The sequence below is a fragment of the Silene latifolia genome, chromosome 1, assembly GCF_048544455.1.
Source record: "Silene latifolia isolate original U9 population chromosome 1, ASM4854445v1, whole genome shotgun sequence".
Classification (NCBI taxonomy): Eukaryota; Viridiplantae; Streptophyta; class Magnoliopsida; order Caryophyllales; family Caryophyllaceae; genus Silene; species Silene latifolia.
Genome location: NC_133526.1, coordinates 172,321,190 through 172,336,469, shown reverse-complemented (window position 1 = coordinate 172,336,469; position 15,280 = coordinate 172,321,190). Strand labels below are relative to the sequence as shown.

The 15,280-nt window shown below is 35.2% G+C and overlaps 1 protein-coding gene across 1 annotated transcript; it reads left to right on the top strand.

Moving 5' to 3' along the window:
• Nucleotides 1–10,380: 10,380 nt before the first annotated feature.
• LOC141611855 (putative protein phosphatase 2C 27) lies at nt 10,381–14,750 on the top strand. The gene is made up of 4 exons (XM_074430507.1): nt 10,381–11,349; nt 12,363–12,554; nt 13,284–13,489; nt 14,016–14,750. Exons 1-4 carry the CDS (start codon nt 11,092–11,094, stop codon nt 14,569–14,571), a joined length of 1,212 nt encoding a protein of 403 aa, XP_074286608.1. The 5' UTR covers nt 10,381–11,091; the 3' UTR covers nt 14,572–14,750.
• The last annotated feature ends 530 nt before the right edge of the window (nt 14,751–15,280 follow it).

The window sequence follows — 15,280 nt, the reverse complement described above, 5'->3', positions numbered from 1 at the left end:
CAAAATAATTTTAAAAGAGGATCTGTCGATAAAACCTTTTTCCTAAAATCCGAGGGTTCTAATTTACTTGTGGTGCAAATTTATGTAGACGACATAATATTCGGCTCTACTAATGAAAAATTGTGCAAGTATTTTTCGGATCTAATGACTTCCGAGTTTGAAATGAGCATGATGGGAGAATTGAAGTACTTTCTAGGTTTACAAATTCAACAAACAAAGGATGGTATAAAGATTCACCAACGTAAAATATATCAAGGAACTAATTCGAAAATTCGGTATGGAAAATGCAAAATCTTACGATACACCTATGGTACCTGATAAGAAGATAACTATAGATGAACATGGTAAGTGTGTCGATGAGACTACATATCGAGGTATGATTGGTTCACTTTTATATTTAATCAAGTCGCCCGATATAATGTATAGTGTATGTGTCCAATGCGCGATATCAATCGTGTCCTAAAGAGTCACATATGATTGCAGTTAAACGTATCTTGAGATATTTAATTGGTACATCATATTTGTACTTATGGTATCCACTTGAGTGTAATTTCGATCTAGTAGGGTATTCAGATGCAGATTATGCAGGATGCTCTTTAGATAGGAAAAGCACTTCTGGGTATGCAACGTTTGTTGGACCTCGTATCATCACATGGGAATCAAAGAAACAAAATTCAGTTGCAATGTCTATTGCCGGAAGCCGAGTATGTATCTCATTGGATCGGTATGTTCTCAATTACTTTGGTTAAAGCAACAACTATGTGATTATGGTATAAATGTAGGTCGTATGCCTATTATGTGTGACAATACGAGTGCTATAGTAATTTCTAAGAACCCCCGCTCAAAGACTCGAGGACCAAACATATAGATATTAGACACCATTTTCTACGAGATCACGTAGAGAAGGGCAACATTTCACTTGAATTTTGTAGTACCGAAAGGCAATGGGCTGATATCTTGACTAAGCCGTTAGCTAGAAAACGCTTTGAGTTATTGAGACTAGAGATTGGTTTAATTAGCAATAATTAAATCCGTCATAATTATGTCCGGGAATCAATGACGGCTAGGAAGATGAGATTGTACGATTGTGTCCGTATGTTTTGTTGCAAGTTTAATTATGTTAAATAATGTTTATTTTACGTGATATATCTTGCTTATGTGTATGGTAATATTTAATATTCTATATATTCACATATTCTCACAAAAAATCGACAAAATTTACAATAAAATGCCTAAATATAATAAAGATATTTCTATCTTATTATATTCCTACACAAATCTCTATCTTTACCATATTCTTGTAACCACCTCCTCACAATCCCACCTAAACACCAACACAAAAGATTTTTTCCTTATCTCACAACAAATAGAATTCTTTTCTTATTCTTATCATATAAGAAAAAGGAGATAATACCAAAAAAAAATTGTGCCGAAAAAAAAAAGGAGAGCACGAAAAAAAAAAAGAAAAAGGCACCGGAAAAAAAAAAAAAAAAAAAAAAAAGGAAAGTTGCTTAAAAAAAGGGCACCGAAAAAAAATATAGAAATTGGTATTATTTTCTTTCCTTAGAATTCTATTGTTACCAAAACACAAACTCCTTAATACTATTTAAACCCTCTTAACTCCTCCATAATTCTCATCAATTTAATCATCTACTTCCCTAATACTTCTTCAAAACCTTCAAAATTAATAATGGCAAATCATCCTACAACCCGTTTTCAATCCAAGAAACTCGTTGGTGTTGGAAAGAAGGTAACCCGATCACCCCTGAGAACCACCCGCTCCGTCACGCCACCCGAGACCGGTTCACGGTCACCTCGGTCCGCCGCCGACCGCACCGACACCGCCAATTTACCTATAGTTAGCAAGAAGAGAAGGTTGATTAAAGGTAAAGGAAAATTGGTTTTAAATCGAGGTAAGCTCGAAAACCGAGAGCTATATACTTCAAGATGGTTCTTCACGTGTTCTTTACGCACAACATATGGATGATTACACTAACAATGGATCGAATAATCTTGATTAACTCAAGTAGAACGAAGGAATATCAATCAAGTTGTTCAATACCGTGTTCACGCAGACGAGTATATTCGGTTGATTGGTTAAAGCAATATAAAGCACTTGGGTTCTTTAGGAATTTTCTCAAAGATCAAGGTTGGGAGAATATTGTTGTTTTTGTAAGTGGTTCATCTTTCCTATTGAGGTATATCAATTTTATGCTACTGTTCAATTTAAGGAAGGAAATTTAATTGCTGTGGTTAATGAGACGTCTATACGTGTCTCAATTGGTGATTTTTGCGACTTGGCTCGAGTTCCTAGAGAGGGAATCGAAATTAGTCCAAGCGTAGAATGGGGAAGTATGTCGCCTGATGAGAGATTAGTAGTGAAACGGTATTTCAAACAAGATGCGACTTCGTCTGAAACTATTTTAACAAATAAATTGTCGCCTTCTTTGAAATTCTTTTTGACCTTTATTTGGACTACTATTGTTCCACGAAAAGAAGGTCGAGATAAATTTGGGGTTCACGAGATGATTATTATGAAAGCTTGGCTTGAAGGAGAAAAGGTTAGTCTACCTAAGCTTGTGTTTCATAAAATTATACAAGCTAGTGTAAGGGCTAAGATGGACGATTTAGCTTCTACTTTGAGTTTGCCTTATGGAAATTAGATTTCTCGTATTTTAGAAAAGAAAGGAGTTATTAGGAAACATAGCTATGGAGTTATTGCAAGTGATGAAATGAATGATCTTTATTTATCTTATATGAAGCTTGCTATTAATGGCCCGGAATTGTATTTTGAAACAAAAGGAGAAAAAGGAGGAAAAAGCAATGTGAATTTAGAGATGTTGGATTCTAAGATGGAATCAAATTTTACTTCTATTCTTAGAAGGATTAATGAGCAAGACAAGAAATTATGTGAGTTGTTTGATCTCATTAAAAAGGAAAGGAGAGTTGATACTAGTGGACCGAGTAGTGTTAGCCCGGCGAGATTATACACCATGTTGTCACGGTTGGACACGCAAGTCGACACCGCTCTAAAGGCACCGTGAGAACACACTCGAAATCTACTCATATGAGGGAAGGTATGGATAGTTTGGTTAAGTTTGGTGATGAGCTATTACAACTGGAAAGGATATGAGGTCCGAGATGCATACGATTTATGAAGCGATTAAAGCTATGACTTTGAGGATTGTTAATTTCGACGCTCGATTAGTCAGCTCAAGTCGCGCTCCTAGACCATTGTCACGCACGACTCGAGGATTTGGAGTATCGGACACGTCCAATGTCACGTCCACCGAGCCCATACAACCCGTGACCACCTCGCCATACCCATCCAAATTTCCAACCTAGCCTTATCTTTTTAATTCCTTTGCTCACAATAAAAGTCCATTCTTATGGATATTAGCTTTTTCAATTCCGCATTTTATTCCTTGTGTGATTGCAGGTTTATAATATTATTATGCTACTTAAGAACTAGATTGCGTTTAATATAAATGTTTTTCATGATTAATTCTTGTCTCATAATATATTATTCTAGTTGTTTTATGTTTGTTCTCATTTTTTCAATGATGCCAAGAGGGGGAATTTGTTTTTATGATTTGCGACCGTCTCAAGTTAATTCTCTCAAGGCGTTCTATAGTTATAACTTTGAAAAGACTATTAGTTTACGCACTCAACTGTTCTATAATTTGGGAAGTATTATGTTGAGGGGAACTAGACTTAGACACAAATCATAGGAGACTTGTCATCATCAAAAAGGGGGAATTTGTTGGACCTTTAGTCCTAATTAGTTGTTTTGATAATGACAGTAATGATTTGTATGTGGACTTAATATTATAAACATATGCGTGTAATTGTGTGCTCAAGTCTTAATATAGAAAGGAACAATTACAATGACGCAAGCTTAAAGTTTGGCCCAAGGAGGTATAACTTTAAAAAGAAGCAAGCTTGAAGTTTGGACCAATGAGGTACAACTTCAAAGACATTTGATCGTCATATTCAAGATCAAGATCAAATAACAACCACAAGACTCAAGATGAGAGACTTGTGAAGAGACGATCGTTCTTCAAGATCTTCCTCAAGATTAGATAGTATAGGTCGTCATCCTAGAATGGTTTTACTTTGTTTGATTTAAAGGTTAGTAAAGTTATGACCTCATAGCCATAAATTTACTGCCAGACAAAAATGATGCGTTAATTTTTGGAAAATATATTTTTAATATTTTATAAGAATAAGAGAGTATTTATATAATTGGAATTATTTAATTAGAATTTAAGTTGGATGTACTATTGGTTTGTAGCACGATATTTATGTCGTCATGTAACCTAGGGTTTCAACTAAATTCTATCTCGTTTTGTTGTGAACAAGTGGAGGCCAAATTGGACTCATGAGAGCCCAATGATGGGCCGGCCGAAACCCTAGAGGCCGAACCACCAAACCCTAGCCTCCTACTTGTTCGTCAAGTTATTTAGGGTTCCACACCTTCCAGAATATTCTAAACCCTAATCTAAAAACTATAAATACCTCTCTTCATTCAACAATCATTTGGTGACACACATCTACAACTTTCAAGAGAAAAATATTTAAGCAAAAAATTCTTTGAGCTTTAATTCTTATTTTACAAATTGCTTATACAAAAGTTGCGCATCATATTTGTCAATCACTCAAAGGAAATCGTTATAGGATACTAAGTACACAAAGATATTATACTCACTCGCATAACGTGAGATTAGTATTTATCGTTGTACTTTTCTTATTAACGTAAGAGCAATCTAGAGTATTTAGCGATACTCAACCTGAGTTATAAATTTATAATCATAGTGTTGATTATACGAGTGGATTGATAATTTTTGTAGTCCGTAGAAAGGTACTAAAAATTATTAATCGAGAATAGTACGTGGACGTAGGTTTCGACTTGTAAAACTGAACCATTTCAAAAATCCTGTGTGTCTCTCTTTCTCTCTTTTTTTATTTTTGTTATTTCGATTTTGCGTTTACTATTGGTAAATTAATTAGTTGATTTTAATCAATAAAATCAAATAATTAATTTTACATCATATATTTCGAAAATGTGGGCATCGTTTTTAATACTCAATTCACCCCCCCCCCCCCTCTTTCGTATTCAATCAATAGACTCCTCAATTCCATAATCAATTCTTAAAATAATTTTAAGATTCACTAATTATACTAATCTGGCCTAATATCAAAATAATTATTCTCACTAATTATCTTGAATTTATATGGGAAAACAAAAATTATAACAAAAAAGACATAATAATTCACAATTATTATGGTAAAATTCCATTTAATTAAAATATTTATGGAAAAAAATTTTTTTAAGATTTTTTAAATTCTGGTCTTTCACCAAAATAACATGCATGTGAAAATTTTTGGTTTTAAAATTTATTTAAAACAATTTCACAATTTACTCGGTAAAACGACATTTTTTTACGATTTAATTCTAAATCAAACCATAAAAATTGAAATAACTTCAAAATAAAATTTTGTACATTTTGGAACAATTTTCAGGAGCTAAAAATTCAAAAATTTCGGGCCCATAAATTAAATCAATATTTATTTGCACAATAACCATTATTTACCAATTTTTATCAAATAAAAATTAATAAACTACCTAAATTAATCAAATTAATTTAAAGTTTCTATTTTTCTCATAAATAGAACATGCATGTGATTATTTCTAAATAAATATGCATAAAATTAACATGCAACATAATATAATTAACTCTTAATTAATTTTAATGCATTTTTAATCAATTTTATGCCAATTTAAGTCATAAAAAGTGGAAAAATATTACAAAAATCAAATTTTCGTCCCATATCATTTTAAGACCAGATTATTTACATACAAGACCATATTATGTGATAAAACTAATTTTAACTACATAATATCAAATTTTATTAAGTTATCTCATAAATTACTAAAATTGTCTTAAGACTACATGCATGTATATAACAATGCTCTGATACCACTTGTTAGTTATTTAGACCAAGTAAGACTCATCTTATGAAATCAAAATTACATACTAATTTTGTGTAGTGATCTAAATCTACATACATGCATAGAAAAATAACAAAAAGGATGGTATAAAACCATCCTAAGAGAAAAATTTCCTTACATTGGTAAATGGCAAATTTTGGGCACCACAAAGGTCTCCTACCTTTGTAGTTCTTGTGCTAGAAAATATGGATGATCCTCCTTTGTCTTCTAGTACTCAAAGAAGAGTACCTCCTATGGTGGCACCCAAGAATCAACCCAAAAGACTACTAGAATTACTAACTAGGTAATTGTAGTAATAACCTTGTATTATATAATATTATTACACTAATAATATTAGATAATGTATATTATTATTTGTGAAATTATATTTTGGTTTTAAGATCAACAAATTGATCAAGTTTTGATGAATAAAATGAAGAAAAATGGACTTCAATGATCCAGCCAAGTGAAGGTTTTAGAGGATTTTTTTGGTCTAAAAATCTACACATGCAAGTGTGTAATGAGGGGTATTTATAGAGCTCTCAAATGTAAACAATTGAGAGGAACATCACATGTGATTTTCCACAAAATGTTGACAAAAGTGGTCTCTAAAGACCTCAAATAATTAGGTCCAAATGGACCCCATTTAGTGCATTTTGATTTCCGACATTTGTCTCACAAATGCTTATAAGTTTTATATTTAATTATCTTACATAATTAAACATTAATTTAATTATTTAACACTTAAATAATACAAATTTAATTACTAATGATTACTTAACTATTAAGTAATCATGAGACCATTTTATCAACATACAATGTGTCAATATTACCCCATTTAGCTAATTTTACAAACTCTTGTAAATTATAATAGCTAATTACCTTTATCTCAAAACTTATACACATATCGTATAAATTTAATTAATTAACTATTAATTATTAAATTTCAATTAATATTTATTAATTAATTATCGAATAATTAAATAATAAATCCCCTTGGCCCGAGTTCATAACTCGTCATCAAATAATATATTCACTTGACTTATTAAAAGTCAATTAACACAAGGATTTAATTAATTTGTATCTCATACAAATAATTAGTTTTTCCATTTGGGCATGCATCATCCTATAGGTGTGACCTAAAGGGATTAGCTGATCACCGCCGTCACACGACAGTAATGTAAAACTCTAGTAAGCCAATCATTACCGATTAACGATGACCAGCTGATAAATAAATAAATAAATCCCTGATATTCCTTTAACGAGATTTAATATATAAACGCACTTATTGTGGAGGACACTACTCCATCACAATTTTCACGCCCCAGCGACAACAAGACCCATGACCCATTCTAGAACAATACGGTTTTGGTACGACCTAGCATGACATAACAAGCCATGGGTCGTACCTGAGCCAAAATTTCAGAAAAAAGACTATGCCTAACCAGCGCACGACACACCCAAAATACAAATAAATAAGGTCAAGTGTTTGAATTGCTCGGGTGTAACACCCCTTCTTACCCTACCAAGATAATTGGGAGATGTTACCATCTTGGTTTCCCGAGGAGGTGAAATCGGAGTTGCGATTCAGAAACAATTAATATAAATAAAGTATTTAGTGGATTACATAACCATAAATGAATAAATGAAATAAATGATACAACTCATGAATAATATACTCTTCTAAATAATACTATCTTATGCCTACTCGACTCCAAGCCTGAAGCTCGTCCCGTCTCCCGCGCGACACCAAAACAACCTATACTTAACCTGCTCCCCATATGATTGGAAATATCATATGGATCGACATGAACCACCCCCGGAAATAGGTGACAATTATACGAGACACACAAACTTCGATTTCAATAAATAAATAGAGTGTGACACGACTCAAAGTGTGTGAGTATGCAACATGACTATAACGTGAATGAGACGCTATCAAACAACAACCACTTCGGTACCGGGACACGCCCAGACGTACCCACAACCACCACGGTATCGGGACACGCCCAGACATACCGACAACCACATTGGTGCGGGACACGCCCGGACATACCAACAACCACAAACAGTGCGGGACACGCCCCGGACGTACCGGGCCTAAGCCAACTGGATCCTCTGCCAGACGTCGTGTCTCAACCACACGAACCCCTCCGTAACTCAAGCCATTAATGTGCACATCCCTCTTGGAGTGGGAAGCTCCAAGAGGCGACTCAAGCGTAAGACGGTCTCTCAACCGCCTTACGTCTGCACGATAACCAAGTAACACCACCAATGATCTCCAACACAACACAACAATGACCATACATGGGAACTGCAACACAACACCAATTATATGACTCATCATGAACTCAATCCCAACATATCATGGATAAAACTTCCTCAAATACCAACACGATATCCAAATCGACTCATACTCAAAATGATGATGAAAGACACACAAATATGCACACAAAAATATTGAAACCGAGTAAGATAAACCTACCTTTTAGCATTCTTCATGAGCTACTCGAATCTCCTGCGATTCCGTCTCACAAGACCGTCATAATCTTATATAAATCATGTAATACCATCACAAACACATCCTACACTATTATAAACTACAAAACCCCTTATTAATACCCACTAATTACCCATATTATATATACTAATTACTAATTAATTAACCCCGGTGAAAACCCCCAAAAGTTAGGGTTAAGACTAAAATAAGGATGAGTGGAAATCGACTTACAAGTGTGGATGGTGAAGAACAAGGTGAGAGATTCCTTAAAGCACGCTTGAATCCATGGTGGAAGAGGTTTATGGGGGTTTTAGAGAGAAGGGAGAGGATTTGGAGAGATAAGGAAGAAGGTAGAAATGAAATAGGAGAAGGGATAAGATTTCCTTCATTCAGTTCAGTTCAGTTCAGTTCAACTCCATTAAATCTAGTTTAGTTTAGCATAGCTCTTCATCCTAAAAAGAACAAGACCTTGATATAAATTAGGTTTAAATTGCGCTATATATTTTTTGCGAGAGTCAAGAATGGGTTCTTTATATTAGATCAAACAATGCCAACACATCCTGCACTCTTGTAGGATATCGGTTATAATACGAAAAAGTTAACCTAATATATTACACATTTTAGTCATAAGATGAGCAAGATCCAATAGTATTTCCTACACAAGTACATGTCTAACATGAGTGAATCTACCAAAAGCAAAATTGTAATAAAGTAAATCACTATCTATTTTTTTTAGAGTGGAAGTGGACCGTGTTGGGTTGTGCCTCGTGTCAATCCACTGTGTCTGGAGGAGAAAATGACGCGTCCAAGACACATGATGGTGGGATTCGTGTCGTGTAATCGTGAAATGAAAATGACGATCCGGCACAATCCCACGGCTTTATGTCGTGTTGTGCCCGATGTAATACCCGGATATTATGGGACCCGCAAAGAACCTTTGGGTGCGTGACAAGACCTTATGTTAGACGATAGACCACTCGGTAGTGAATTATGACAATAAAGTGGACCGAGTATAACCTATACTAGACTTAGTGGAGTTGTTATAATGTCCGCCTATAGAAGAGTTGTTTTAAAACTATCATAACTTGATATCTAGACATGATATTAATGTGATTCCAATTTGAGGTGATAGCTTGTTCTCTTACGATTCCAACGGTAGGTCACACGCCCAAAATGACCAAGAAACGAGTGAGATATGACTGTTTTACGAAAACTGGTCATTGCTGAGAGCTGCGTCGTACTCGACCGAGTGAGGTTCACTCGACCGAGTGGACTCGGCACTCGATCGAGTGAGTGACACTCGACCGAGTGGCCCTGGATCAGAACACGGAGTAAGAATTAATTCGTGAAGAGATGAACTGAATGAATCTGAACTAAACTGAACCGAATAAAGTTAAATCAATCAAATAAGTCCCAAAAAATCTACCAAATCTCGCTTGTAACCGTCTTTTCAAAAGACCTCTCATAATTTTTTTTCACTTGCTTTCCCATTTGCAGCTTATGTTAAGTCTTAACAAAATGTCGGTTTTTCATAAGATTTTGGGAAGTTATCTCATAACGGTCCGTTTTTCTTAAGACCATTATTTTTGGTCTGAAATAAGACGGGTAACATGTCATCATTTTACAATAAAATGTTGTTATTTTCTGATAACATGTTGTTATTATTGTTCACATCATTTTCAGGGTAAAAAATAACACCTCCAGTCATAACATTTTGTGAATTAATTGGTTACATTTTCTTAAAAAATGGCAATATTTTATCCGTCTGACAAATAAGACCAAAAATGTCCGTCTGAAACAAGAATTTGTGATCTCATAAATGTAAGGTATCTTAAATTTGACGTCTCTAAATAATGCAGTTGAAGGTCGGTAAATTAGCACACGTCTAGTAGTAGTAGGGAGTAGCATTAATGTGAAGTGTCAACTTAACAAATGATGACACCAACAAATCCATACTCCATTATATAACATCATCACCTGCCTTCAAACTTCCTATGTCCCACATATCACCACTGTCAACGCTCGTCTACCCAATCAAATATCGATACGTGTCACCCAACATTTTTCATCTCTCTTTTCTCTGTCTTTGGTTTTTCTTCTTCCTCAAATTCTTCACTTCCATTTTTGAAGGCCAACCACACTTTTCTTCCCCTTTTTCTCTAATCAAATCAACATTCTCCTCATTTTCCTTCATTTTTCATTGATTTCTGTTTTCAATCACATAAAAATCCCATCTTTTCTTGCTTTTTTATCACCCAATTTCTAGGCTTTCGTTCATTTCACCCAATTTTGTGATCCCCCTTTTAATTTTTCATCAACCCAATTGATTTTTCCCTTACTTTAGTTGATTAACCCTAAAAAGATTCAATTTTTATGATCTTTTTGTTGTAAAAGTAGTTTTTATTTCATGGGTTCTAGTTATTGTTGTTGTTGTTGTTGTTGTTGTTGTTGTTGATCTGTAGAATTTGATTGAATAAAGTTGATAATTGTTTAATTTCTTGATTTGGGTTTGTTTTTTATGTGATTTCTGGAATTGGGTTTGTTTTGAATTTTGCAATCAGACCAATTTAATAATTAGGTTTATATTTGTGAGAGGTAGATGATGGCAGCAGGTGCAGAATTTTCACACCCATATGCAATTTTAGAAAGTAGCTTTAAAAATAAGGATAATAATAATAACAATAATAACAATTGTGTTAGTAATAATAATAGTAGTGTTGTATTAGCAATGAAAGATGAGATTTTGGATGATGATTGTGATCATTTGAAGCAAACAAACAATGCCAAACCTCCTAGACATTTCTCCATGGTTCGACATTGTATGAGCTCCACCGTGTTATGTGCTGCGTCGGACACGGTATATTGCTTGAATTACTATTATTTACTATGATTAAGTTGATTGATACAGTTTGATTTGAAACTTTATTATTATTATTATTATGTTATTTGGTAAGTATTGTAATTTGAGTATTGGTATAATGTAAGATGTGATTTATCATTTAGTTTTGGACGAGGTTATGTCGATTTGTAGCTCTTTTGATCGCTGATTTATGGTCTTTTGTAGTTGGAGTCATAGTAAAGTAGCTAATGGATGAGTTGGCACATATCTAACCATGGATACTAGGTAGGTAGAAGGAACTGGTTCGATGCTCTTCTTCCCCGAACATTGGTGATGTTGTAGTGTGTGATTTGGTATTAATGGAAGTATAATATCCCTTAGTTTTTCTCTAGAGAGACAGATGATATCGTGCCCTATGGGTAAATGGGTTGGAATTAGATGATCATTGACCTGATCTCATGGGGGAAGAAAAAGGGAAATAGAGCTTTATGTAAGGCAAATAATTAAATCAACTATATGGTTTGTATACTAGGGTGTGTGATGCTTTAGAGTAAGCCTATGGAACTATCATATGAGTAGTGAGTAATTGACGAGCTTATCTTTTAACTTGAACATAATAATAGATATGTTTCTTGTTATGTAAAGCTTAACCAGAGGTCTCGTGTTCGAAGCCTGGGAATGTAGCAGTGTTAAAACTCACGAGGAAGAGCTTTACCCCCTTAGAGGTCCTACCTGGCTCAAATCCGGATTAAACCGGATGGTCTACACCAAAAAATAACATATTTATGTTGTGACGTTATAAAATCATGTGTATCCCTTGCACATTTAGCAGTTAGCTTTTCATTATAGGTTATTGAGGAACAACCTCGTTGTGTTTGTTAATACATAGGTTGCATACATCTGACCCCTTACCTCGTCACTGACCTGATTCTCTGTGTAACTGAGACAACGTTGTATGCTATAGAAGTAATTAGCACTGCCAGCTGTATTAATTGAAGGTCAGTATGTGATGCTTTAATTTTCTCATGTAGGATCAGGATGATGAGTCTGTCTGCAGTAAAGCACCTTCTGACGAGAATTCTAGGTTTCAACCTGTATTTCGGTCAGGTAGCTGTGCTGAAAGAGGGCCAAAGCAATACATGGAGGATGAACATGTCTGTATTGATAATCTTGGCAGGCATCTAGATGCGTGTACTGATTTCCCTTCTGCAGCATTTTATGGGGTAAGTTCTATCGTGAAGCGTTTAAAGTTCTTAATTGCCGGGTTATCTTGGCAATTTACGCAGCTGTGTAGTCAATTAATCTGGTCAACAGAACATATGGAATGGTAAACCTAATTTCGCAGCTGTATGATACTATTCGTTTCATGTGTTGTTTCATTCGTGAGTAAAATGTCAATATTTCACCATAATTACCTGGGTTATATTAGACTTGAAAGAAAAAACTTATTTTCAAGACCGAAAGGTTTGTATATCTTATGTACTACTCCACACATTGTATACTTGCTTCTTGTTCAACTTGAGCTCTTATGGACATGGATGCAATAAAACTCTTGAAATTGATGGAGAAATTTCGATAATACTATCTATATCTTGCCATGAAGTTCTTGAAAATTATACAGTAGATGAATTTTTGTATCCAATGTCAACTCTTCCTAATATTTATGATGGGCGCCAAACTTCACAGAATTATCCGATGCTATCCACACCCATTTTAATTGGTGGAATTTTGTTGAGTGTAAGTGGGGCAATGGAGTCAATAATCTACAAGAGATCCATGCTCATCATTTCTGTTTTCATATCTGAGAAGACAATTAGAAACGCAAGTACTGGTTGAATCACAAACAGAGTACTTAGGAAATTTTGTTATAGAATAGCTGTTCATTACATATATGAGTTATAGAATAGCTGTTCATTACATATATGAAACTGAGATGACTCTGACATGAACAGGTGTTTGACGGCCATGGTGGGACCGATGCAGCCTCTTTTGTTTGTAACAACATCCTTAAGTATATAATCGAGGATCCTCATTTCCCTGCTTGTGTAGAGAGTGCAATTAGTGGTGCTTTTATTAGAGCTGATTATGCATTTGCTGATTCCAGTGCTCTCGACATTTCCTCTGGCACCACTGCCCTGACTGCCCTTATATTTGAAAGGTACCTATTTTGTACCCCTTGGTTTCTCCATGCCTTAGGAAGTGTCATGTGACAACACTTTTATCGAGTCGGGTTATGCAGGTTAGGTCATTCTGGAAAGGTTATTTGGTCATGCGGGTCTTTCTGGCTGAAATAACCACCCTTTTATGACCCTTGTAAACTTAGCAAGCTTGGTTGATTTGTGATTGCCCACATGATTTTTTCTTCTTTTTCTGCTCTCTTTCTAGGGAGTAGACGTAGTAAAATTGACCTAAAATGTACAGTCGGAAGTAGGCAATGCCAAAATTACGGGGAAACACCGAAAATAACTAAAACGATACTTTCCTGAGTCGACCGAACCTGACCGGGCATGAACTTACCTGTATCCAAGCTGCCTATGGTCAAAGTGGCTCGGCTGCCAAGTCGAGGGGTGGGGTTTGATGAGGCTTCTGAAATACTATCTTTATATCAAAGTAGAAGATTTGTACATATTCATTTGGAATTGTGTCTCATTATGCATCGCTGTTTTGTTTTGTTGGCAATGAAGGACAATGCTTATTGCAAATGCCGGTGATTGCCGTGCTGTGCTAGGGAGACGAGGCAAAGCAGTAGAACTATCCAAAGATCACAAACCAAACTGCTCATCAGAAAAACTTAGGATCGAGAAACTTGGCGGGGTGGTCTATGATGGTTATCTCAATGGTCAATTATCAGTGGCACGAGCTCTTGGGGACTGGCACATGAAGGGTCCTAAGGGGTCCGCTTTTCCATTGAGTGCTGAACCTGAGTTGGAGGAGGCAGTCTTGACCGAAGAGGACGAATTCCTTCTACTGGCTTGTGATGGCCTTTGGGACGTCATGAGCAGCCAATGTGCGGTGTCAATTGCTAGGAGAGAACTTATGGCTCACAATGACCCGGAAAGATGTTCGAGAGAACTCGTGAGGGAGGCACTTAAACGCCATACATGCGACAATTTGACGGTCATTGTGGTTTGTTTTTCAGCCGATCCTCCCCCAAGGATTGAAATCCCGTGTACTAGGCGGAGGAGTATATCGGTTGAGGGGCTGAATCTTCTGAAAGGCGTTTTGGATGACATCTCTTGAATTTACGCGGGTGTTTTAGTTGTTTAGGGTGTGATGAGTCGATGTCCATATTTTTGTGTAGTAGAATTAGCAGCAGATGATAGCTTATGAAGTTATGATGTATGACAGGATATTAATTCAATTATTCAGTATTTGCTGAAGATTAGTATCATTTTTTAGAAATTTATTTTGCAGAAATAGAGAGCTAAGTGCAAAACTTGTGCGGTTCTATGCACCCTTGCAGCGATAAAGACTAACGAATGTCAATCGGATATTTATCAATTTTTATTAATTATCTCTAAAATATACAAACATTAGTACCAAAATATAAATTTTTGTATCCGTTGTAAATCAAACAAATACTCTTACCAATTTTACACGGGAATGACTGCTCCAAACACGGCACACGCTCTGCCGCTTATTATGTAAGAACATTATTTGTTAAAGAGTATTTTAACGACAAAATTTATTATTCTGACGTGATGTTATGACAACTCATGCTTTATGAATTAGCTTCATCTTCTTCTCAGAGAGTACAGACAAATTCACTTTGTCCATTAAAAAAGAAAAAGAAGCATAATCAAACATAAATCAAAAGGGCGTATATTTTTTTAGGTAAGGAAACTAGGTTGATCTTCTAGGGTAGGACCAACCTATCTCATTCTTTTGAATAAGGGAGGTAAGTTGAAGCCACCGGCTATCAAATCATCTCAAAAGAGTTGGACATGAA